Here is a 25,195-nt window from a genome sequence, read left to right as displayed (position 1 = left end):
TAGATTGCGCTCTGGAAACCTGGTTCTGACCACTTGCAGGAGCTTATGTTTGAGTTCACAGTCCTCAAAGTTATGTCGAGGGCAAACATCATCTGGTTTCATGCCAAACTGAACCCAACTTTGCGTATCAAGGATCATCACTGGTGAGAGAAGCTGTATCTCCAGCTAGTCGTAGGTGAAACTTCACTTAAAATCACTTCCATAGCCACAGGTGTATAAAATCAAGCACCTTCACAGTAGCCTTCACTTAGGTTGAATGAGTTTAACAGACAACACAGCTCCTCCTCCATTCAGCTGGATTTTAATTAACTACATTGTAGATATACGCTTACTGTAGCATCATGACCTTGGTGACCAAAGAACAATAATGCTTCCCTTAGGAGCGTAAGAGGAGGCAGTCATTATTTTACCTTGAAAATCTTTATATATAACTCCTCATCCTAATTCCTTTTTCAAAATGTCCAGTCTAGATCTACGCTGCGAAACATAAAAAAACCCCCACAAACCTCTAAAACCCAGAAACAACTACTATCTGTATCACATTCTGTGTTTAACCTGTTGATTTGAAATTGTGGTGAAGTTGCCATGTTGGGTTATACTCAGCTCTTTATGCAATAAAAACTGTCCTTATACTCTGCAAATCCCTCAGCTGTATAAGTCCCCAAATCATGCTGCATGATTCTGGCTTCAACATATCACGCTTGGGAGTTTGGTAATTGTTACACTGCTGAGAAAAGGAAAAGAGTGATGTAGAGGTGAGGGCAGGTTGGAGAAGGGGAGTGAGACGGACGTCAGAAATCAAAGGGACCCTGCTGCCATGTCTGGTTGCAGCAGTGGCTGCGCAGTGAGAAGAGAAAAGGAGGGAGGGAGAGAGAGAGGGGGAGGACAGAGCCGTGTCTTTCTGGCTGCGGTGCTCTGTGCAGTCGGGTCTAGGTCCCCGACTGACAGCCCAAGATTGATGGATAGAGCTTTGTATTGCACATAACATCAATTCTGTCCTGCTTTCTCTTTCATTTGGAATCTCACTCCCTCATCACTCCTCCCTTCCCCTGTCTTTTTCTCTCCTGCTCCCCTCTCTTCCCCCTCCCTCTCCTCCTCCCTCCCGCTGCTGCTCCAGGTCCGTCGCCGGTCCCTCTCTTCCGTATTAGTTTCCATGAGGCATCCTTAATGCTGACAGAGAGCGCACCGTGAGGCAGCAAGAAAGCGGGGTGAGAGGATTGCTATCTTTGTGACAGCTTCTCTGCTTGGAAGGCTGCGTGTGAGCCGGGGAACTGGACTGGACTGTGGTGTTTCGTGGAGGAGGTGGGAGAAGAGGTGGAGGAGCACGAGGGAGAACTGTGGGGCAAGCTGGACAGATGGAGGACGGCACGCAGCACCTGGGACACTGCATGGTTGACATGAAGGAGCTGAGTGCGAGTCCTGAAGGACTGAGCGCTGCTGGTGAGCTGACTCCACTGTGTTTTGTGACTGTTTGAATCTGTCTCCTCTTTCCTCTGTCCTTTCTTGTTCTACAGTCTAACTCCATAACTGCTCGTCAGTTCTAAGCATTGGTTTTCTGTACTGTTACTGCAAATGCTTCTCCAGATGATGTCTTGCTTTTGAGTATTTTCCCTGTGCAAGTGTTTGTTCTCGTGCTGCACACACACAGAATGAAAGTGTGTGTGTGTGTGTGTGTGTGTTTCAGGGAGAGAGCTAGGGTGGAGGTACCAGCAAAAGTGTGAGAGATTTTTAAAACCCCAGTCTTCAGTAGCCAAGTAACTGACTCCTATGCAGAATAATTACAACTCAATACCTGATGATATATAGATGCACTTGTTATGAAAGATCATTATTGGTAGATAGAAATGACACTAAGTGCTATCAAGTGATGTCTTTTGTTGTCAGATATTTAAGATGTTGTTAAGCCACGATTGATCTTCGGGCCTGTCAGTCGTGTCTCCACAATTTAAAACTGTAGACTTTTTAAAAACTGCCTACCTTGCTGCAGGTTTCCAATTAAGTATTCTTGTTGTGTGGTTGAATTGAAATCTCAAAAATGTTTCTGAGTTCTTTTGAGCTTCAGAATGCATGCGTGTAGTAAATAATACAAAAGTCTGCCTTATCTAGTTTTGAGCAAAATGGAATTTTGATTGAGTGACTCTGCAGAGAGAAAGTTTGAAAAGCTGTTTGTTCACATGTTTTCTTGGTGGGAGTCGGGGGGTAAAACGTCACATGTTTGCTTGCGTGTCGTGTCTCTGTCTCTGTGAATTTGCATTTTTACTGCAGTCATATTCCATGTAGGCTGAATGTGCTGTCACTAATATGCACTGGCAGAGGCAAACTAGATGTCTTAGTGCCCATCACTACAGGAGAATGCTGAAGAGATTATCCATATCAGTGATGCCACAAAGCCTCCTCTCCACATTTAATACCTTTGCTTACTAAAAGGACAGACACTGCATGCGGTTGCTGCTAAGCATTTGCATTGGCATGCAAGCTAAGAACCATCATCGTCCCAATGGGAATAAGCAGATGGAACTGTACAAAGAAGGATGAAAGCGCAGTTCACGACGCCTTGCCTTCTTTGCTTTAAACCTACACTGACACACTGGTGAAGCATCTTATGTGTCCGATTGCCCATTCACACGGACATATGCAGGCATGCTCTGACGTTGCACAGTTATGCAGAGACACACACAAGGCCACACTCTCAATAGCTATGACCTGATGGCAAACCCAAGATAGGCACCTACCATAAAATCCTCTGCACAATTTTATAGATGGCATCTGACAGATGCAGGAGTGTAACGCCTCACTCTACCTTTGCTTTGTTTCCCCTGGGCATCCTGGAAGACAAGAGCGAAGCACATAATTACAGTGTTTGGGCCGAACAGCAGGTTGACAACCGTGCATTATCAGTCGCAAGGTGACACAGTTTATCTCCTCTTTCTTGACAGCAGATAAAAGCGAAACCAAACTGGGTGCTGCTCGGTGCTAATTAAGGTGGGGCTGAATTGGCGTTTTACAAACTCCCAATCACAAAGGGTGAAATTATGTTATTTTAGCTATTAACTATTCATAACAGAATTTGCATACAGGAAACAGTATCGGCAATGAAAGCCGCAACATTTAATTGATTGAACTGTCTTTGCGAGACGCGTGCCGTGACCAAGCTGTCGCGGAGCGAAAGGTCCCACTCTTGTTAACCCCCCCAGACTACGTCTCTTATCAGCTTGACAGTCAAGACCTCCTCAGCGCATCCAACTGATTCACAACACTTCATTAAACGCTGGCAACAAAACCATCTGTCCCCCCCCTCCTCAATCTCCCAAAGCAGTAATGTGACGATAACTCACTCTCCCATTCAGCACCACTTGTCCTAATGGGATGCCTGTCTGTGCAAACATCAATTGAGTTACAGGTATGTAAGCCTGGCTGGTGACTGAATCATCGCAGTGGATGTGCAGGTTCTGTTTAGGCAATTTAAACTACAGGACAGAGAAACGCGAGGTCGGACAAAAAGGAGTTAGGAGAAGGAAACATTGCAATTAGTGTGGGTGAACGTGTAGGAAGGGTGAGCAGAGCTGCTTGTTGGGTTGGAATCATTTGTTGAGAGAGTTATATCCCTGAAATATCAAAGCCCATGCTGAGCCAGCCACATAAGTGAATTATTAATCTAACCTCAAAATTCAAAAGAAGATAATATTCAAAAATATGAACAGGATTTATTCATAGGCGTGGGCTTTTATATGTAATATCTATTCATGAAGAGGATAAGCAGAAGTGACTGTGAATGTGTACTATAGCCTCTGCAGGGCAGTTTATCAAAACTCTCTTCGGAAAAATTGTTTGATTTTCTTCGTTGAAACCATACTTGGGAATTGGAGCGGTGTCTGGTGATATTTTCTACTTCCATCTTTTGCAGACTTAGAAATAAACAGCAGAATCATCTGAATCCCCCACCCCCACCCACCAAAACCACCAACTATTTCCCACATTCACCCTTGTCCCCCTTGCGTGTTAGCGGTTATCATACAATGCAGCATTCGAGAAAGCAGGGCAATGAGAAGGGAAGCGAGTTAAATGATCATCTGTAAGACAGACCATTTAAGTCCCTGAACATTAATTAACTTTGTCATTCCAGAGGATTCACCTAGTCTGCTCACATCCTTATAAATTACCCTCTCCTCTGCCTTCAGCGTGCCTTTTTCCCTACTGATACCTTCCACAGACAGGGGGGCTGATAGATTGGAGGTACAGTGGGGCTGTGCTGTTATTTCTAGAGCCAGATGAAACTGCAGTATAGCGGGCGGGCACACCTCATTTGCTTTGGGCCCCTCTGGGAGTTACATCTGCATGTGCTGCCTGCCTGCTGCCTTGCTGAGCTTATTACCATATTCATAATGCCAGCGGATATCGATTATAAATACCACACCTGTGCCACTTTCCCCCACGTATGTATCTGCAACTTAGAGTCGTGAGCCATGTATGCTGCAGGAGTTACAATAGATATGGGCAGTGCAGGTGGCTTATCTCTCTCCATGTAATGGCTAATTATTGCGATTAGACCTTGTTTGTGTATTTGTTTTGGTCAGGCTGATTCTCCCCCAGAGGGTAATGACATGCGGCATGTTTAGTGCTGCGGGACGAGAATGAGGTCACCGTGTACATAACAGGAGTTGTGTCCTCAGGTTGCATAATTTGTCCGTTATATTTTAGATCATGTGGATATTGGGGTGATGTGACCATGTGAAAGCTTTCAGAGCTGCACTAAAACATAGTTTTACACGTTATTTATTCAGACTTTATACTGAAAAAACAAAAAAAGGCAAATGCAACTTAACATGTGTTGCCTGTCATAAAATCAAAGCATCTGGCATGATCCTTCTAAAAATACTCGACACTCTGCCTATAAGCCATGCTTTAAAATTCTGACAGCTCTGAATTCCAGTCTTCCTCCTGCTTCATTATCAAACACTTTGACTTGCTTTGCCACATGTGTCTCATGATCTGTATCCTGAACCTCTATCAGACCTAGACTCAGCTTTGCTCCTTATCTTTAATTATTTCTGCAACGACAAGCATTTTCCACTGCTTCTTACCACTCAAGATAAGTCCTACAAAGTAGCCGGGCTGTCCATGTGTCAGTCCCTTATGATAATGCTACACCGGAGACTGGACCCAACAGCTGGCACAGTGTCAGCCTACCTAGCTAAAGGGCTTTCTATTTCAGCTACGCAGCATGTCATCCTGGCTTATTAAAGTTCCATCAGCACTCATAAGGAAGTCTTAATGGTGACAACATGAGGAGACATGACCCCTGAGGAATGGGATGATGAAGATGAGAAAGTAATGTGAGAACCAGATGATGAAAGTTTATTTACAAGCATAATTGACCTGTGTTGGTGGTGTGTGTTTCCTTGCCCCGTGTGCTACAAATACTTGTCCACTTGATTAATTAGATATTTACTGCAGTTGTAACAGATATTGGACCGGGTTTGCGTAAGCTTCTACAGCCTTTTCTGACATGTATTACATCTGACAGAGCTCAGTTTATTTCACTGAGCATAAATGCTAGCAAACTGAAGGTTTATTTACAAGTTTGTTAGCATATTTATTGAATTTAGAAATGCACTTCAAATTGCTGGTAATCTTTTTTTTTTTTTTATCAAGTTACTGTGCTTGAAGCTGTCTTGGCCTCAGTAGGCAAATGACTCTCAACACGGTGCCAGATAATGCTTATGATTTCCATAATTTTCAATCTTTGGACTCATTCATTTCAAAGAATATGGTTCAAAGATTAAAAAACAGCATTTAAACGATTCATCAACATTTGACATAATTCACTGCATCTCTGTGAGCTGGGGCATTTTTTAGATTTATCTCCAGAAACAAACGCAAGAAGAAATATTACAGTAAACCTGCACTGTTACTAAGAGAATATTTGAACCTTTATTGGACATGCTTTTTAATCAACAGTCCCAACAAACAACCATACATACAGTACGATGCAATAGTCTTGCGCCAGAACTTGTTTCTTTATAATTTGCTTTCAAGAAACCAGTTTCGAGCAATGTTTGTTTTTTCTTTCTTTTTGGCTTGTTTGTTTGAATCTAAAGGTCACATGCTTAAGAAATAGCAAAGACTTGACTGAGAGATGCTGGTCCATCTGCTGTTCGCTGAAGGGTCATTTCTGATGAAGGGTGGCTGCCAAGAAGCAATTCTTAAGGAAGGAAAACAGGGAGAAAAGGCTGAGGTTTGCCAAATTACACGAGAATTGGACTGAAAATCAGTGGCAACAGGTCTTGCACGGAGAGATGGATGGATCCGACTTTGGTTCAAAGTACTGGCAGTATTTTTGATGGAGATCAGAGAGAGGTAAAACAGTGAGCAAAACATGGTGGAGGCTCACATGGTTTGGCCCTGCATTTCACCTAGTGGTCTTGGAGATCTTGTCAAGGTTGATGGAAGTATACGTACACAGAAAAGACTTTTATCTTGATCAGATTTTGATCCATTAAGAAATACTATCAAGAAAGGGGCTGGCTGGCAATGGCTTCATTTTTCAGCACGGCAATGATCCCAAACACACTACAAACCCCTTAAAAAGGGATATCTGGATATAAAAACACACGAGGGAACATGATCATTCACGGATCAGAGCCTGGATCCTAACAATGTGGGATCATCTTGACAGAGAACAGAACAAAAGGCAGCCAACATCCAAAGAAGAGTTCTGAATGTCCTTCAAGAAGCCTGGAGAACGATTCGTGAAGACTACTGTACTTATAGAGATTACAATAAAGCTGCTTAAGAGAGTTCAGGCTGTATTAAAGAACAGAGGCGATCATGCTGAATACTGACTTTCAAGCTTTTAACCAAGAATTGCACCACCTGTGTTTTTGGCTTATATACACTGTATAGACTTTTAATGCGTGTTTGCACATTTCAATACTGCTGCGCCTAATTCCAATTTCCCAAGCAAAATATGTAGAAATGAGAGTTGGTCTGAGACTTTTGGACAGCATTATCTATGCATTCAAAATTGTCAATAAGGCATTCTGCCTTATTAAGTAAATCGTTTTTTCTTTGCAAAGAATCCTCATTACATAAGATTACCTAAGTCGCATGGCTCCCATACATCAGTGAACATCGAGTATCCACGGCCCATTAGTGGAGTTGATGAGCCTTAGAGAGGCCAATTGTGTCCAAGCACCCCAAGAGGAGGAATTTAGCAGTTTAGTCCCCCTCTAGACTTGTTGCACCATCTTACAGGCGTTTCATCGGTTTGGTTTTTGAATGGTCATGTCAAACTGGGAAACTGATGAATGAGAGAAAGCTTTAGTGACAGATGACTGAAGCAGTCAGTCATCGTTATTGGCGTAAAGCCTCAAGGACAATGGATACCCAGAAACTCTAGTTCTGACGTTCTCAACGATCGCTGAGTTGTTTGCATAATCTAGATGAACAGTTACATTAATCAGTGTGGCATTTGGGGAGCCTGTTGTGCTCCTACCATGTTCAAACTCTCTATAAAGCCTTTTATTTCTGATTAAAATAGTTTGTTGCCAGGAGTTCAACCCCCTTAGCGTAATTATATTGCATCTGTGCAAAGTGACTACAACTGACTCAACAAACTTGATAAATAACCAGGAAACTAAGCTAAATATTTATGCCTTGCTTTTAGTAAATATGTGAGGGTTCGCAGGTTTTTGATTCAGATTATTTTAGATTAAAAGTAGTCGGCTTGTTTTGCACTTATGCTCTTTGAAATTGTAATGAGCATATTTCCCTATTATCTAACATTGATATGATTAATTTAATAAGATGGCAAATCAAAGACTGAAATTCATGAAAAGTCATTGAAAAACAATGGTTGGAGCTCTACACCTTTTAAACTTCCACAAAATTAACCTGCAGCCGTTAATGTTTTACGTCTGTTTCCTCCTTTTTCATTGTTCTAATGTTCCCCTCTTCCTTATCTTTATCTCCCTCTCGCTCTGTTTTTATCTCAACTCCACTCTGTCTTTTTGCTGTCTCTGTCTTGCAGGTGTTATTCTAACACCCAAGCTGCCTCAGGTGGAGTTCAGCCTCGGTAAGTCCTGTTAACGCCGTAATTCAAGGGTCATTTTATTTCAAGGGGAAGCAATGAAAATGGAGACATACCACTGTTGTGGCTCGTTCGCACACATATTAGATGACGTTTGTTGCCTCTTTCCCGCCATGGAAACGCAATAAAAGTCAATGGCAATCATCCCTTTTTGCTAACATACATCCAAACTTACAGTAACTCTTGTTAAACACACACATGCTGACATTTCCATTAATGCAGATGTCAGTGAGGATCAGTGGCATATCTGCAATAAATTCTGACACACAAGTAAGGATAGAAAGGACAACAGAAGCACAGCAGAGAGAAAGCATTGAATGGTGAACTTTCACCATTCAATCTGGGGAAATGGTGGCTTCTGTGGCTCAGAATTATCTGAGCCACAGATAATTCATTGTGGCTCAAATCATGTTTCCTAAACTGGTAATAACATTTTTTGACATTCAGGATTGATTATATCTGACAAGCATCTTGACTTTGTTGTTTCTATCCTTTGATCAAAGCCACGCTACAGATGAGATGATGGATGATATATATGATCCAGGGATGTGAAGTTTCCGTTACAGGGGTCACAATAGTAAAAATTAACATTTTAACACACATACACTCTCAAGTGTTACTTGATACCTTCTACTGTGTTTTAACAGCAAATACACATTGATGCATCATAATTTTTTTGTTGCTGGCAGTCCGATTGTCATCAGGTAATGTGTAAAAATATGTAAAGATGTAGAGACACAAAACTGGGCGCACATACAATTCAAACCACATAAAGCAAACAAAGTCAAACAAAACATTTGTACTGCTTGCTTTGATGTCTAAATGTCCATTTGATACTCGAACATTATGTTGGGGCCTTTTTAACCACACTGAGGATAGTAAACAAGCAGTCGTCCGGCCTTTAAGTTGTTTGATGAGGACCCGTTGATGTCACAACTTGTGCAGGATAGTACAAGATATTAGTCTCTCAGTCTGCTCTACTAGTAAAGTGTCTGTTGTGCGAGAAATTTCTTTTGAAATATTTCGCTAACATTGTGAAAACAAAAGTTTGGGGTTTTTTTGTAACCCTAATCACAGCTTCACGGTCTACGACATTCAGTTCCTAGTAAATTCCAGCGCTTCAGTATTGCTTGGTCTGTGATTTTAGTCTGTTGTTATGCAGTTACTAGGCATAGTGATGATGTAATAATATAACATGCATAATAACAGTTTTGTGTTGAACTCATTGCTGTGAAATTGAAAGCTATTGTAAGGGCATAAAGGCTACAACCAGATCTATTTAGCCATTTGGTAGGTTTTTGTCAGGCAACATGATGACATCACAATAACAACCTTCAGGTTTGATAGGCTCAACTCAAGAAATAGCACTAATACACAAGAGGAGTCATCTCAAGACACAAGAAGAGAATCCAGAACAATCTGGCAATGTCCTATGAGGAAGCACTTGGTGAGAGTGGGAAGGAAGAACTGAAGAGAAAAAGGAGCATAGGGAGACATGGACACACCATGTAGTTACGTTGCTAAAACCTACCAGGTTGCCAGTTCTGTGCCCTGAGTGTTGAACAATGCACAGAGCAGTTGATGGTCTGGGACAGATGTCTTCTTATTCCTGAATCAGTTAGTTTTAGGTTTAGATGTAGGAGGCAGGACTCATGGCACACACAAGCTTACTGTAAATTCTCTGTGCTATTCACTCATGGGCTTCAAGACCTAAAGCAGGGTAAAAAGAGAGTTTTATGTCTGATCTAAATGATTTAGACATTTGTGTTCTCACATACTGCTCTTTCTGGCAATGTAAAAAAAAAAAAAAAAAGCTCAGGGCTGCAGTGTGTTTGTAAAAATACCATTTGTTTCTGTTTTTACCCCCAGAGGCTTTGCACATTCGAACAGTACATCTAACACGCCAGAAAGGGAATGTGGGCCCTAGCTAACCGTGCAGCATATTTTAAATACAGCGGACCTGGTTGTGCAAAATATTTATGACACAGAAACAAAGAAGTATTCAAAAACAGCTTCATCAAAACAGCTGACAAGGACTCAGAATCTGACAGTGAACTAATCAACGGCTAAGATCCTAAAATATTTACCGAAAAGCAAAAGAAATGAAAGGTAAATGAAAACACATCAAAGGAAGACAGAGCACATCTCGAGTTCCAGGGAAGGCTGTTTCTGTAACCACGAGTACAAAATAAAAGGTAAATTCTTCAGATTTTAAATGATCAGTGCAGACCAACACTTGATCACTCAAGTGTTTTGATTGATCATAGCTTTCAGGCTTGTTGGGAACACTTTGTGAAGCAAGAAAACTTCAATGCAGTGATATGAGAGTGGATCATCCCTTTTAAACTGGGACTAAATTCTGTAAATGAACCATATATTTAGTAGAATAATTTATAAATGGATCTGTGAGCAGCACTAAATTGTCCCAGTTACTTACTGTGGTGTTAATATGAATAAGGTCATAGTAATGATTAAATGGTCATTTCCGGTTTAAAAACTGCGTAAATAAATATTTATATTTGTGATATTTTACCTACTTGGGCTTGGGACTTGAGTGAAGACCTAAGTATCTCTGTTTTGTTAGTCCCTGTTAAAAGTACAACACTAAAACACATTTTTCTCCCAGTTTTCCTTCCTTAAGAATGGCTTCAGTTGGTACCCTTCACCTGAGCTCATTTCTGGTGAGTGGATGGATGGGCTGACAGGCCAGATGCATCTCTCAGCTCTTCTGTGGAGCCTTTGCTTTGTCCTCTTTCTTAAGAACAGGAAAAAAAATATGCGCTTTTGTGACAATAACAAAGAATGTAACGATACAAAATTGGTTCTTTGTTAAACTGTCCTTATGTGTGGCCAACCACACTGATTCATACCTTGAGTTAGGAGCCTTTTTATGCTTGAGTGATTCATAGGTCAGGGTTAAGTGGCTTAATGAATCCATAAAAAAGCATTCTTATAAAAATGGTCAGGCACACGAACAAAGGTTGAAGAAGCAGCCAGTGTCGGAAGAAAACCTTTGACTTTCAGAAAGCCTGGGAACAATTACTCATAAACACTTCAAAAATGACAGTAAAGTCTTGCTCCTTGTGGGAAAAAGCAACGTACTTTTCCACAGTGGTGTATGTCAAGATTTTACCATCTCAGCTTTGAGCAGATTTTTCCAACCTAATATAGGAAGGACATTCATTGGTGTTTGCCTTGGTTTTGACATCATGCCGTAACATCCAGCGTGAAGAATCTTTTCTACTGTAAACAAACAAGCTCGCAGAAAAAATTGTAAGGTGTGCCTATTTCTGTCTCTAGAAGTGCAAGCAAATTTAAAACTCTGACTTCTGTGGTTTAGTACAAAGAGAGTGAACCACATTTTTATTCCATTTATTTCTGTTTTATGAATGGTTAATTATTTAGCTTGTTGTGAAGCCAGAACCTCCGCTCCACCTCAGAAACCTAGATTGCTAGCAGGGGAACAGAGGTCTCTTTTTAGGAACGTTAGTCCCTCATTTGTACACTGACTGCACTTACATTTTAAATTAGAGGCAGCAGCTCTTTGATACTCTCTACATGAGAGATCGCTGTGTTATGATTTCAAACATGCTGTCTGCTCTGTGTCCAAGTAGGCAGTTTGTTGCCCCTAAGATTCATGTGAATTCTTCTCTTATTTTGCAAGTAATGCAATTTTTTTTCTTAAATTGAATTTGTGATCCTCTTAACAGTGTTTGATCTGAAACAATAACCAGACAGAGTGCCTAAAATACATCTGCATCATTATTCGAACTAGACGTTTTGCATGCAAATAGCATTTTACATAAATATCCACAAGCAGCAGGTACCTATTTCTTGTGAATGGCACCTTGACAAATGCACTTTGAATTATACATAATTGAATTAAAACTGAAGGGTTTATTCCCATTTCAAATTTCAAATTAGAGGCATAATACTCAAGTCTGATTTAATATCGTGTGCTTATCGCTGTTCTATAGATTCACACGAGCGATAAGCATCCCTACGCAGCAGGTTAAGGACTTTTATCACAACTCGACGGCCTTTATCTTCCCTTCATTTCTCCTAGATCGAGTCGCAAACAGGTGTGCGAAGCCGTGGCACGTGCAAATAACGTTGTCAAATTAATTGAAGCGTTGAAATAATTATCACGATGAGTAACAGTCTTCTGAAGATGAGCATATATTTGTCTCATGCGGCAACTCCCAGGGCTCCCCTCTCGATTAAATGGAATTTAGATTCGTTGTGGGGTCACAGAGGCTTGCTGCATTAAAACTCATTTCCAGCAAATTCATCTTGAAAGAGCTCAGCATATTCCAATCACACAAAATAAATACAGCATAGTAATTGAAGCCTCCGAGGATGGGCAAACATTATTACTCCAATTGCTCAATTGTTATGGTGATTTAAGAATCAGTCCCAGTATACTTTGGCAGTTGAGTTGCTTGACTAAAATTGTTGAATTAATTTTCACCTAAGCTAAGGCAGGCAATTCACTAATAAATGACCACAAAAAAAAAGTCTTTGAATGTGATGTGCTGGAAAGCACTCACTCTTTTTCCCCCCTCTGCTTTGCAATTCATTATTTGAACCACTTTAATAGACCATACTCCTCTTTCCTCCATCCATGTCCTTCATTATCTCCCCTCTCACTCAGGCTTCCTTCCTCAAACTCTAAATGTGTCTCTGAGGGAATCTCTTGTCCTTTCCCTCTGCCATTCGCTCTATTTCCCTTTCCTGCCCCCGCCCAGCATCATAATGGCGCTGACCTTAGAGGGTCACTTGAAGTGTCATATCCCTGTAAGAGAGCCAGCCTGGTGATGCATGGTTGGGCACCTATTCCCATTTCAATCACCAAACTGGCTGGGGTTAACTGTGCGGCGGGGTAGGGAAGATATGTCTGGCCAGTCAAATATATGTCTCCTGAGATGACTGATAGGGACAGTCAGCAACTTATCTGCAGTGTCCCTTCACAGGGCTCGTGCGTACAATCGCTTTAGAAGGGAACTTTCCTTCTTTTATCGTGTTTCAAAGTAAAAAAAACCCCAAACATCTCTTTAGACACAACAGAGCCCAAATCAAGGAACACAGAAGCCACTTTGCATGAGTACCCATGTATATGTATATATAAACTAATTTCCTACATGGCACACAAACTCCTCAGCTTGAGCTTTCTTCCTGCTAAAGCAGATGCAAGACCCTCTTTAATGTGAGTCCAAAAGCCCTGGCACCGAAATCTCGAAGAGTAAAGGGAAATGTGAAATTAAAATAACCCCTAGGAGATAACGCATACACATGCTCTGCTGCTAAAAGATATCCTACCACCTTCTCGCCGCCCTTTCTGAAATACTACCACTAAAGAAATCAGAGGGTATAAATGTTGCTGAATGTTATTATCTAAAGTACTCTTTGGAGTCACAACTCCTTCATTATCTGCTCAACATGACACTCTTTATACGATCAATGTCTGGCATGTTTCAAATTTTACATTTTTTCTTCAATCTGATATTTATTTGTCAAAACATCACAAATGCTTTTTTATGGTTTTATCTTTGAATGCTAGTTTATCTCTGTCAATTTTCAATTCAGTTTCAATTCAGTTTTTTTTATATAGCAACAAATCACCCCTATAAGCAACCACTTGACAACAGTGGGAAGTAAAAACTCCCTTTTAACAGGAAGAAACCTGGAGGTGAGGAAGATAGGACAAAAGATACACTGTGAAGGAGAGCCAGAGATTAATAATAACTAATGATTGAATGCAAGAGTGCTGTATAAACAAATAGTGATTGAAAAGAGGTGAGTGAAGGGGAAGCAGTGCATCATGGGAAGCCCCCAGCAGCCTAGGCCTATGGCAGCATGAATTCAACTTCGAATTTAACAGGGTGCCGATGAAGAGAAGCCAATGTGGGATAAATATGCTCTACTTTTATTATTAATAGTAGAAGTAGTAGTAACTTTATGTCACGGCCTGGGGGATCGGCGAGACGCTGATCGGCCTTTTTCTTTCTTTTCTCTCTCTCGCGCTCTCTCTCTCCTCCTCTCTGTCGCCGGGGCGGAACTCATTGTGGGTTCACGCCCTCGGCCCACGCCCACGGAAAAGAACACACCTGATGCCCATCAAGGTGAACGGCATTTAAGCCAGGAGGTGACTGCTGGTCTTCGCTGGATCGTTGTCTACCACGCGTCAGTGAGAGTCAAGCTACAGCTCAAGATAAGTCAAGTGTCTTTTGTGAATATCGTACTCATTCCTGTTTCCTCATCTACAGACCCCCTGGATAACCTTTCCCGTGTGAATCTGTGTGTCAAGTGTGAAGAAAGGAACTGCAGTCGTGTATGTGGAGAGTTGGAGAGCGAGTGATTCCCCCCTTGGATTTCCCTGGAGCCCCGTCCCTCACATTGTTGTATATAGCACTGCCCAGCACTCTCTGTATATACACCTGGTGAACTCTGTAAATAAATCCTTGTGTTCAGCAGATTCAGGACTCCCGTGTTTGAGGCCCCTGTATTGAACCTTAACATAACGATCCAGCCAGAATATGGACTCAGCGGACTCTGCCGCCCAGCAGCGCGTCCTCACGGCCGAGGAGGTTTTGGAACACTGACCCAAATAACAATTTAGTTTAGACAGTTGCGGAGGACATATGAAACTGACGAGGCTAAGATTGCCTTTTTTGTCCAGTTCTTACGCGGACCAGCTTTAAACTGGGCTCAAGCTGTTTTGAGAACTGACGCCAGCATCTCATACCAGGTGTTTGAGAGAGGTACTGGCGCCGATGCAGCTGCTCACTGTTTACTAAATCTTAAGCAGGGAAGACGAAGTATGGCGGAATACTCCATTGAGTTCTGGACGTTGGCCGAAGAGACCGGGTGGGGGCAGCCAGCATTGATAAGTACTTTGTTGAACGTGTGTGATGAGTTAACGGGCGCACTAGGCGCGGCGAAGCATCATCAGGCGGAAACGCCACGAGTGGCAAAAGAGATTCGGAGTCGCACAACACAGAGAGTGAGCAACCTATGCAGCTGGGCCGTTCTCGCCTTTCACCCGAGGAACGGCACCATCGGTGGAGGGCCTGTGAGTGTTTTTATTGTTGCCAATGCTTGCCCGTCTCTGCCAAAATTCCGTGCCCACCAGTAGAGAGGAGAATACGGGTGGGCGAGATCTCTAGTTCACAGTCTCCTCCACGGCTCATGCTAGCAGCTAAATTAACGGTGCAGCTTCAGGTCCACCCTCTTAAGGCTCTAATCGATTCAGGGGCGGAACAAAACTTTATTGACGCTTCGCTGGCCCGATGATTAAATCTGAACTCTGAGCCTCTGCCACAGTCTCTCCAAGTCACCGCCCTCAGTGGCCAGCGGCTTCCTAACATCACTCATATCACTGAGCCCGTTTTACTGGCTCTCTCTGACAATCATTCCGAGACTATACAGCTGTATGTGTTTCAAGCTCCTCTCACGCTGCTAGTTCTGGGTTACCCTTGGTTGCATCAACATAACCCTGTTATCGATTGGAAAAAGAAGAGCATTGTGGGGTGGGGGGAAGATTGTCACATGTCCTGTCTTAAGGCTGCCACCCCCTCTTCTGAACCGCTAACCTATTCTTCTCTCTCCGAGCCGCCAGACCTCTCCTCCGTGCCACCCGTTTACCATGATCTCAAACAAGTGTTTTGCAAGGATAGAGCACGCTCGCTTCCTCCGCATCGGCCGTATGACTGCGGCATTGATCTTCTTTCAGGCGCACCTCTCCCTACCAGCCGCCTATACAGTCTGTCTCAGCCCGAACGTGAAAGTATGGAAAAATACATCAACGAATCACCCACCGCAGGTCTCATTCGCCCCTCGTCATCTCCTGTGGCCGCTGGCTTCTTCTTCGTTGCCAAGAAAGACGAGCTTACGACCTTGTATTGATTATCGGGGCCTTAACAACATCACAGTGAAGAATAAATATCCACTCCCTCTGTTAAATTCTGCCTTCGAGCTCCTTCAGGGGGCCACCATCTTCACTAAGCTGGACCTGCGCAACGCCTACCATCTGGTAAGAATAAGGGAGGGGGATGAATGGAAAACAGCCTTTAACACTCACCTTGGTCATTTTGAATATTTGGTCATGCTGTTTGGTCTCAGCAATGCCCCAGCTATTTTTCAGGCCCTGGTAAACGACGTACTCCGGGACTTCATTAACCACTTCGTCTTCGTTTATCTAATTTTTATCGCCGTTTCATCCGCAACTATAGCCAGCTCGCTCTACCCCTGTCTCATCTCACCTCACCCAAGGTTCCCTTCCGCTGGGATGAACCGGCTCACCAAGCTTTCTCTTGCCTGAAGGAGCGCTTTGCCTCTGCACCCATCCTCATCCAACCCGATCTCAGTCAACCCTTCGTCGTAGAGGTGGACGCCTCGGACGCAGGAGTGGGGGCGGTGTTCTCCCAACGACAAGGCGGTAAGCTTTATCCTTGTGCTTAATTCTCTCATCGTCTCTCTCCTGCAGAGAAAAATTATGATGTGGGGAACCAAGAGCGATTGGCCATCAAGCTGGCCCTAGAGGAGTGGCGTCACTGGTTGGAGGGAACTGCCCAACCGTTCGTGGTTTGGACGAAACACAAAAACTTGGAATACATCCGGTCCGCGAAACGACTCAACGCCAGGCAAGCCAGGTGGGCTCTGTTTCTCACCAGATTCCAATTCACAATCACCTACAGACCCGGCTCTCGTAATGTCAAACCCGATGCCCTCTCACGTGAATTCGCCGCCTCTGAAGACGCTGCCCAGGACGCCCCCATTCTTCCTTCCACATGTGTTGCCGGGGCCCTAGCCTGGGAGATTGTGTCAGCTATTCGAGAGGCCCAACAAATGGAACTGGACCCTGGTACAGGTCCCCCGGGCCTACTCTTTGTTCCCTCTACTGTCAGATCACGAGTTTTGCTTTGGACTCACACGGCCAAGTTCACCTGCCACCCTGGGGTCCACTGCACCATTGCCTTCCTACAACGGTTTGCCTAGTGGCCGTCTTTAGCTAAGAACCACGTCAGTCAGCCATCCTCCGGCCTACTCCAACCTCTACCAACCCCTGGCTGCCCATGGTCACACATTGCAATGGACTTCATCACAGGCCTCCCCTCCTTACTATCATTGATCGTTTTTCGAAAGCTGCTCACTTTGTCGCCCTTCCCAAGTTCCCCACTGCTTTAGAGACAGCTCGACTCCTGACTAACCATGTGTTTCGCCTTCATGGGATCCCCACGGACATTGTCTCTGACAGGGGGCCACAGTTCACTTCACGGGTCTGGAAAGAATTCTGCAACGCCCTCGGAGCGCAGGTCAGTCTCTCCTCTGGTTTCCACCCTCGGACTAACGGCCAGACAGAACAGGCCAATCAGGAACTCGAGGCGGCCCTCCGGTGCTTGGCATCCACCAATCAGACAACTTGGAGTGAGCAACTCCCGTGGGTTAAGTATGCCCACAACAGTCTTACCTCCTCAGCCACCGGGCCACCCTTCTTTGCACAGCTGATTGCAATAAGCGCCTGGCGGACCGTCACCGGACCCCCGCACCTGCCTACACCCCAGGACAAAAGGTTTGGCTATCTACCAGATTTGTTCCGCTCCGGGCTTAGTCAAAGAAACTGTCTCCCACCTTCATTGGTCCGTTTGTTATAGACTCTCTGGTTAACCCGGTTTCTGTCAGTCTCAGATTGCCCCGAAATATGCGGATCCATAGCGTGTTTCATGTGTCTCAAGTGAAACCCTGCCTGTCCAGTCCTTTGTGCCCTCCTTCCAGGCCCCCGCAACCCGCCCGGGTCATCGATGGCCACCCGGCTTTCACTGTCTCTCGGATCATGGACGTCAAGTGCCGGGGGCGTAGCCTGCAGTATTTGGTGGACTGGGAGGGCTACGGGATGGAGGAGCGGTCCTGGATCCCGCAGGCTGCCCTGCTGGAAAAGAGGTGAGTGAAGGGGAAGCAGTGCATCATGGGAAGCCCCCAGCAGCCTAGGCCTATGGCAGCATGAATTCAACTTCGAATTTAACAGGGTGCCGATGAAGAGAAGCCAATGTGGGATAAATATGCTCTACTTTTATTATTAATAGTAGAAGTAGTAGTAACTTTATGTCACGGCCTGGGGGATCGGCGAGACGCTGATCGGCCTTTTTCTTTCTTTTCTCTCTCTCGCGCTCTCTCTCTCCTCCTCTCTGTCGCCGGGGCGGAACTCATTGTGGGTTCACGCCCTCGGCCCACACCCACGGAAAAGAACACACCTGATGCCCATCAAGGTGAACGGCATTTAAGCCAGGAGGTGACTGCTGGTCTTCGCTGGATCGTTGTCTACCACGCGTCAGTGAGAGTCAAGCTACAGCTCAAGATAAGTCAAGTGTCTTTTGTGAATATCGCACTCATTCCTGTTTCCTCATCTACAGACCCCCTGGATAACCTTTCCCGTGTGAATCTGTGTGTCAAGTGTGAAGAAAGGAACTGCAGTCGTGTATGTGGAGAGTTGGAGAGCGAGTGATTCCCCCCTTGGATTTCCCTGGAGCCCCGTCCCTCACATTGTTGTGTATAGCACTGCCCAGCACTCTCTGTATATACACCCGGTGAACTCTGTAAATAAATCCTTGTGTTCAGCTGATTCAGGACTCCCGCGTTTGAGTCCCCTGCATTGAACCTTAACACATTAAATCTAATTTCTTCTTGGCTTAAAACTTAAAACGAGAGTATGTTTGTTTCTCAGTTTGAATATTTGATGTTTTGTCTTCTACTATGTTTACATTCTGCAGCATCCACAGCTTCTTTGCCTTTTTGGAAACCAGGTTGCAATGGCAAATAGTTAACATTAATCCAAGGTTCTATATTCAGTGTGAGCGCCCACATCATGACAAGTTGATTGATTGATATAAGCACAGAGGAACGGTGCACCGGCACCTCTGTCAGCTAAACCTTCCTGCAGGTTCTCTGCATTCATGTGGTGCTTTCTCTCTGCCTGCCTACCAAACAGATATGCAATTGTAACAGAAAGTTGTCTTTTTCTTGTTTGGTTTATCTTGAGTTTTACAGTTTAATTTAACTGCCATTTCTTAATGACATTTCAGACAATGGAAACTTCTCACTGGACGCACTTTGATCTAACCTTCTCTTGTTTTGTAGCTGCCAATTAGTTTTATTTCTTTTTTTAGATCCACAGTCAGCTGCTTGAATAAACCCCATGGTTTTTGGTTGTTACCACAATACCCTTGAAGTGTCACTCTTAGACTTTCTATTCTGTTGTGTCCTTCAATTAACAAAAGAAGAATAATTTCACATCAGCATTTAAAGAAGCCCTACTGGAATTGCTCTATTTATTAGCTGTTGGTTTTTTTTAGCCTAGACAAGCTCAAAAATTCATAAAATTATTTACATTCGTCAGGTCTGATGAAAAATTACATATTTTAATTGTGTCACACGTGTGGGGCAAAATGGCTCTGGAGCGCCACCTATGAGTTGTTAAATGAAGTCGTGAGCCATATTAAATTGTGCAGCTTTTGAGTTTTCATGAGAGGGCGTGGCCGTGACGCCACAGCGAATTTTGATCATTTACATTTGCTCTCATTCCCACATATGTTTGGTTCAATCTGGACCAAACTTCTCCGCCCCAAACACATTTTAACTGCCATATTTGACACTGGTGACAGCGCCACCTAGTGGGAACAGGAAATGTCATGTTTTACACTTTGGGATACAGCGTAGAGGTGGATGACCCCAGCAACCTCAAATTTGTCCAGGAAAGCCTGAAGGAGTTGGTCTTGTGTTACATTGAAAACTGTAACACAAAACTGTCTGTTGCTGGCAGGACGATGAATTTCAATGTTCCACCATGAAGAACAAAACTGCTGTAACTCAAAGAAATCCTGTCCAACCGCTGCCAAACTTCGCAGACATGATACGAGTCCCACCCTGAACACACTGATATGCCCATTGTCAGTATTAGTTAAAGCGCTACCTAGAGTCAACACGAAATGTCATGTCTTATACTTGCATGTGCTGCTCTTCACAGGTTGAGCACATCCACCTCAAAAGTGGTGAGAATATCAGGACATTATGATGCTTCAGTGTGAAAATTGTGAGTTTATATTGAACGGCACACTCTGGTGGTATGGCGATTCACCATGAAACAGGAAGTAATTTTGAGGGACTTGGAAAACTCAAAAACTCATGAAATCTAGCACCGAGCTCCATTGTGATGATTTAGCTGCTGTAGCTTATCTATTTTTATCTATCTATGTTGTGCATTCAGAGACGCTCTTCTGCCACCTTTGGTCATATCATTTGGTTATCAGAGCTACTGCTTCCTGTATATTCTGGCCATTTTTCCTTTCACCTCTGGTATCAACAAGGCATTTTCCTCAGAGAACTGCAATATTTTCTTCTTTTTTTCTCAGTGTAAACTCTAAAGATGGATTTGTGGGGAAAATGCCAGTAGATCCACAGTTTCTGAAATAGTCAGACTAGACACCAACAACCATGCCAGATTCAAAATCACTGAAATGTACTTTCTTCCTTATTTTGTTGCTCAGTTTGAACTTCAGCAGGCCATCTGTATGTCTAAACAAATGATTGTGCTGCCATGTTATTGGTTAACTGTACATGTGTTTAATGAGCAGTTGAACATATACTATATACCACTTCTTTTAGTGGCCAGTTAGTGTAGTTTAGCCTTCTGTTGCTGTGTGGTTTTGCTTAGCTGTCAGCATGACAAAGTATACCGTCTTCCATCTTAAGTATGGCCCCTGTTCTGTTATTATCTAATGCGTTAATTAGTTGCTTGTTTTACTCTGTGCTGGTCTTTTTTATCGCTGTTGTTGGTTTTTGTGGCTGGGACAAGCAGCTATTCTGCCCTTTATTCCAGAGAACATTTCTACATACATACATAGCACCATAAAACGGAAACAAGTTCTAATATACCTGGAAAAATATGTTGAATCGGTGACTTTTTAAGGCAAAATTTGACAGCAAAAGTCAGATTATGTCTTGTAATTTTGTTCAAAAAGCTTTATCTATAATTTTGTCTTAAGCTATCAAACGAAATGCAGAAAGGTAGATTGCGATGAAAGGGCTGCTTCAGCCCAGCTGGCAGTGCAAGTGCACCATCACATCTTACTCAGCTTTTATCCAAGTATTCCAAACAGCTGAATAACTCGTCTGTAGTGACAGTGAGTTCAGTTAAACCTCAGTCTAGTGGTGTTGCTCTGGGTTTGGAAAGCCACTATTAATCAACTGGTTCAGAGACAATTGAAGAGGATTAAAAGTGCTATTCTTTCTTTTCTAAATTCCACAAGTCAAATATCAGTATAGTTTATGTGTCTTAAATTACAGTAGAGTACAATGATGGTTGCTAACCAAGGCTGCATCTGAAATCCCTTAGTAGGCTATAACAATATGAGAGATGTTGGAAATCTTGGTAGGAACCCAAGAGTGTGCAAAGTGCATACTATTACAGTATGCATTAGGATTTAGGCTCTTCAATAGATGATTATGAGCTAGGATATTAGACCCAGCTGCTTACTTAAGTATCCATAAAGCCATAGTAAGACATTTTAAAATAATAGACAACTGAATATTAAACATAAAAGCATAATAAAATTCCTCAGTTGTCAAACTGCTGCTATAACTGCAGTCCAGACCACACATGTTTGGGTAATTACACATCTTTATATTTAATGATCTGTATTTTGGTACGAATGCAAAAAAAACAGTGATTACTACAAAAAACCTAACCAGCTTTGATTGAATCGTTTAATACACTCTTTTAACACATAGTGACGAAACTTTAGCTGTCAAATTCAACAGGTTACTCAAACTAAGCTGTCATCTTAATATTTTGTGGAAAAGAAAACAGACAAAACACAGTTAATAACACATGCCCTTTACCAGGCTTTCACTGTTACCACATAACAGTCATCTCTTACTTTGGAGTCTTGCTTGCCTTTTAGTTTAGCTGCTCAGCTGAACTGAGTTCAAGTGCTTAATTTGACCAGTGGAGAACTTCTCACCTCTAGACCCTTGGTTGCTTTAGCTGTTTCTCTTGGATAATTATCCCTGAGTTGTGAAATATCATGAGCTTTTCTTCTTTCTCCACACTTTCTTCTTTCCATCATTTTGAAGTTTTATTTTTCTTTAATCAGTCTGTAGAACTTTTCGTTCGGTGGGCTCTCTTTTGAGTATATTTTTGAAAGCCAACTTTCTGGGATTTCTATCTTGCAGTGAATCTTCAGAGGCTCTGGTCATGAAGCAGTCTTCTAACCCACTAACAAAGAAGCATGCACACTTACGTCTTTAGTTGCTGTGCAGCCTTAGAGAGTTTTTTATCTTCCCCCATCTAAGTTATCTCCCTCTCGACCACAAAACCTGTGTGCACGGGCTTTTTTTTTTTTAAATCTTTCTTTTTTTTTTAACTAGAACTTTTTTTAATCTTCTTCACTGACATGGTTACATCTCTAATATTCTTACTAGTTTATCTCTATGGGCAGGATGTAGATAAGGTCATCTACTACCATATTTGGTATACTAATACCACATTTACTTGAGGAAAAGGTACGAATGGTTGCATGAGGCATAAAGTGTTTTGAGTGCTCAGGTAGAGTAGAAAAACATTTTAAAGGCACCAGTCTATTTAGTTTATGATATTATTTTTCAATTATTAGACATAATTTTAAAACAGTACTAACACGGAATAAAGTACATCCAAAAATCCATGAACATGCAAAGCTCTAACTGAAGTCTGGTAAACAAAGAGGTTTCTTGTTTCTGCTGCTTTTATATCTGTAGCCTTGTAATGGCTGCATGTTGTCCATTTACTGTAAACTGAGTTATTTCCTTTCATAATTCCCTCTATGGTCCCCTGCTGTGGCACAGCACTCACAGACTAATTTAGCAGCTCTATAGTAAATACAGACAGAGTGATTCATCTAAAGAAAAAGGAGACAGGGTTGTTTATGGTTTCAGCAAAAAACTTTTAACTGTAATATCACAGAATGAAATGCTGTATTTTGAATACTCTTAAGTGAGTCTCGTGATGAGACATACCCTGGAGAAGTGGAGGAATTAGTAAATTTGATTTAGTCTAATGGAATCAAAAGTCAATTTCAGAATTGATGTCACAGGGTTTGGATGTAATAGATGGGCTATTTTTATCAGTACCTCTGACACAGGCTCTTCAGACTCTGGATCCAGAGCAATGTACAATGCAGCACATTTGACTCTTTTGAAAAGCACTCATTTACATTTAAAAAACTTTTGGTGTCTTGATGTTGTTTTTCTGAATGTTTATTCGGGTCAAAATATGTTTTACTTAACCTATTGTAATTTTTTAATGTTTATTGTTTGCTACACATACTTCATTTCAAATAAGAGGCAAGTTTTCTTCATAAATCTAACTGTTGTGTGATTTCTGGCCTCTCATCAAAAAAGAGACGAGATTGCCCTCTAAATGGTCCCCCTGCCTGTGGCAGCAGCAGACTCACAGACTAATTTCAGAGCGTCTATAGTAAATACAGACAGAGTGATTCATCTAAAGAAAAAGGAGACAGGGTTGTTTATGGTTTCAGCAAAAAACTTTTAACTGTAATATCACAGAATGAAATGCTGTATTTTGAATACTCTTAAGTGAGTCTCGTGATGAGACATACCCTGGAGAAGTGGAGGAATTAGTAAATTTGATTTAGTCTAATGGAATCAAAAGTCAATTTCAGAATTGATGTCACAGGGTTTGGATGTAATAGATGGGCTATTTTTATCAGTACCTCTGACACAGGCTCTTCAGACTCTGGATCCAGAGCAATGTACAATGCAGCACATTTGACTCTTTTGAAAAGCACTCATTTACATTTAAAAAACTTTTGGTGTCTTGATGTTGTTTTTCTGAATGTTTATTCGGGTCAAAATATGTTTTACTTAACCTATTGTAATTTTTTTTTTGTTGTTATCAAGAGCTAAAGCAAAGGATTTCCTCAAATATTCCTGTGTCTGTTCCTTCTTTCTGTGGCTGTGTGAGATTCCGGTGTACATCCATTTCTTTGATTTAACCACTCGTGGATCTCTGCACTTTACTATCATGCTCTCATCCTTTTTGAAAATAAAAATAAAAGTAATGTTTATATCTTCACCGTAGACCGCTTCACCATTTTGCCTCCCACCCACCCACCCACAAACTGAAATTAGCTGATTGTGTTATGAGGGAAGAAAAAAGCATGTTTATTTAATTCCTTCCCCCCCCGCCCCCCCCCCCCGGTGTGCAGGCAGACAACTGAAGAACCTTTGTAACAGAAGTACATAATTGTAACTGCAGTTTAATTGTAGAATTTAGTATTTTTTGTTATATTACTGCATTGCTAAAAAATGTAATGTGATTACAGTAATGCGTTACTTTAAAACAGATTGATTATAGATTGCAGCTGGTCCAAAGTAAAGGCCAGTGAATTAAAAATGGAAGGACAGGTGGTATAATTTAATAACAGTACTGTTAAGTTCTTAAATCCTCTTTGTTTTAATCTGGACCTCGGGACAACTAGGATGAAGTGGGAATGTGGAAACTTAAAACATCAGAGAGGTAAGGAAGTACAAGCCCATGCAATAAAATCTTAATATCAATCTTAAGCCTGACTGGAATTCAGTGTAAGGAAGTCAATATAGGCGATACGTAGGCCTGCTTGCATATGCCAGATAAGTTGGGTAACTGCATTTTTGGACCAACTGCAGTCAACCAAGCAACAACAGCCTGCCATCTAAATAAAGACTGTTAAAACTGGCTCAATGAAGCGACATGACGGCATGAATAAGCTTTTCACAATCTTCTAGGAAAGAAACAGCTTGACCTTCACAAGTATCCAAAACTCAAAAAAAGTTAGTTTTACTTGTTTATAAAGATTAAAGTACCTTCAAAGATCATTCCCAGGTTCTTTACATTGGGGAGTCTCCATCTTTAAAGGCCAGGGGTTGCCAGTGTTATGGAAGTCCAAACAACATGACTTTTATTTCTGATCATTTAAACTATGACAGTTTAGCTTTTTAGCAGGCAGTGATAAGGCCTGTCAGAGGTGTCATAGTTTAAACAGAGAAATCTACGGCGAACACACCAACATGTAC

General features: G+C 42.3%; 1 protein-coding gene across 3 annotated transcripts in view; it reads left to right on the top strand.

Moving 5' to 3' along the window:
- The first annotated feature begins 883 nt into the window (after nt 1-883).
- The window catches only part of inpp4b (inositol polyphosphate-4-phosphatase type II B), a 182,288-nt gene continuing 157,976 nt past the window's right edge, over nt 884-25,195 (top strand). The window contains exons 1-2 of one of the 3 annotated variants that reach the window (XM_005932329.3): nt 884-1,440; nt 8,030-8,074. In XM_005932329.3, coding sequence (XP_005932391.1) covers nt 1,356-1,440; nt 8,030-8,074 — 130 coding nt within the window. In that variant the 5' untranslated portion in view covers nt 884-1,355. Of the gene's footprint in view, nt 1,441-8,029; nt 8,075-18,011; nt 18,029-25,195 lie in introns of those variants that run through there. The other 2 variants (XM_005932328.3, XM_005932330.3) reach the window with 2 other exon arrangements.

This window comes from Haplochromis burtoni, unplaced genomic scaffold (genome assembly GCF_018398535.1).
Source record: "Haplochromis burtoni strain Fernald_Lab_line unplaced genomic scaffold, NCSU_Asbu1 Contig_158, whole genome shotgun sequence".
NCBI lineage: Eukaryota > Metazoa > Chordata > Actinopteri > Cichliformes > Cichlidae > Haplochromis > Haplochromis burtoni.
This window is presented reverse-complemented; position numbering and strand designations above follow the sequence as displayed.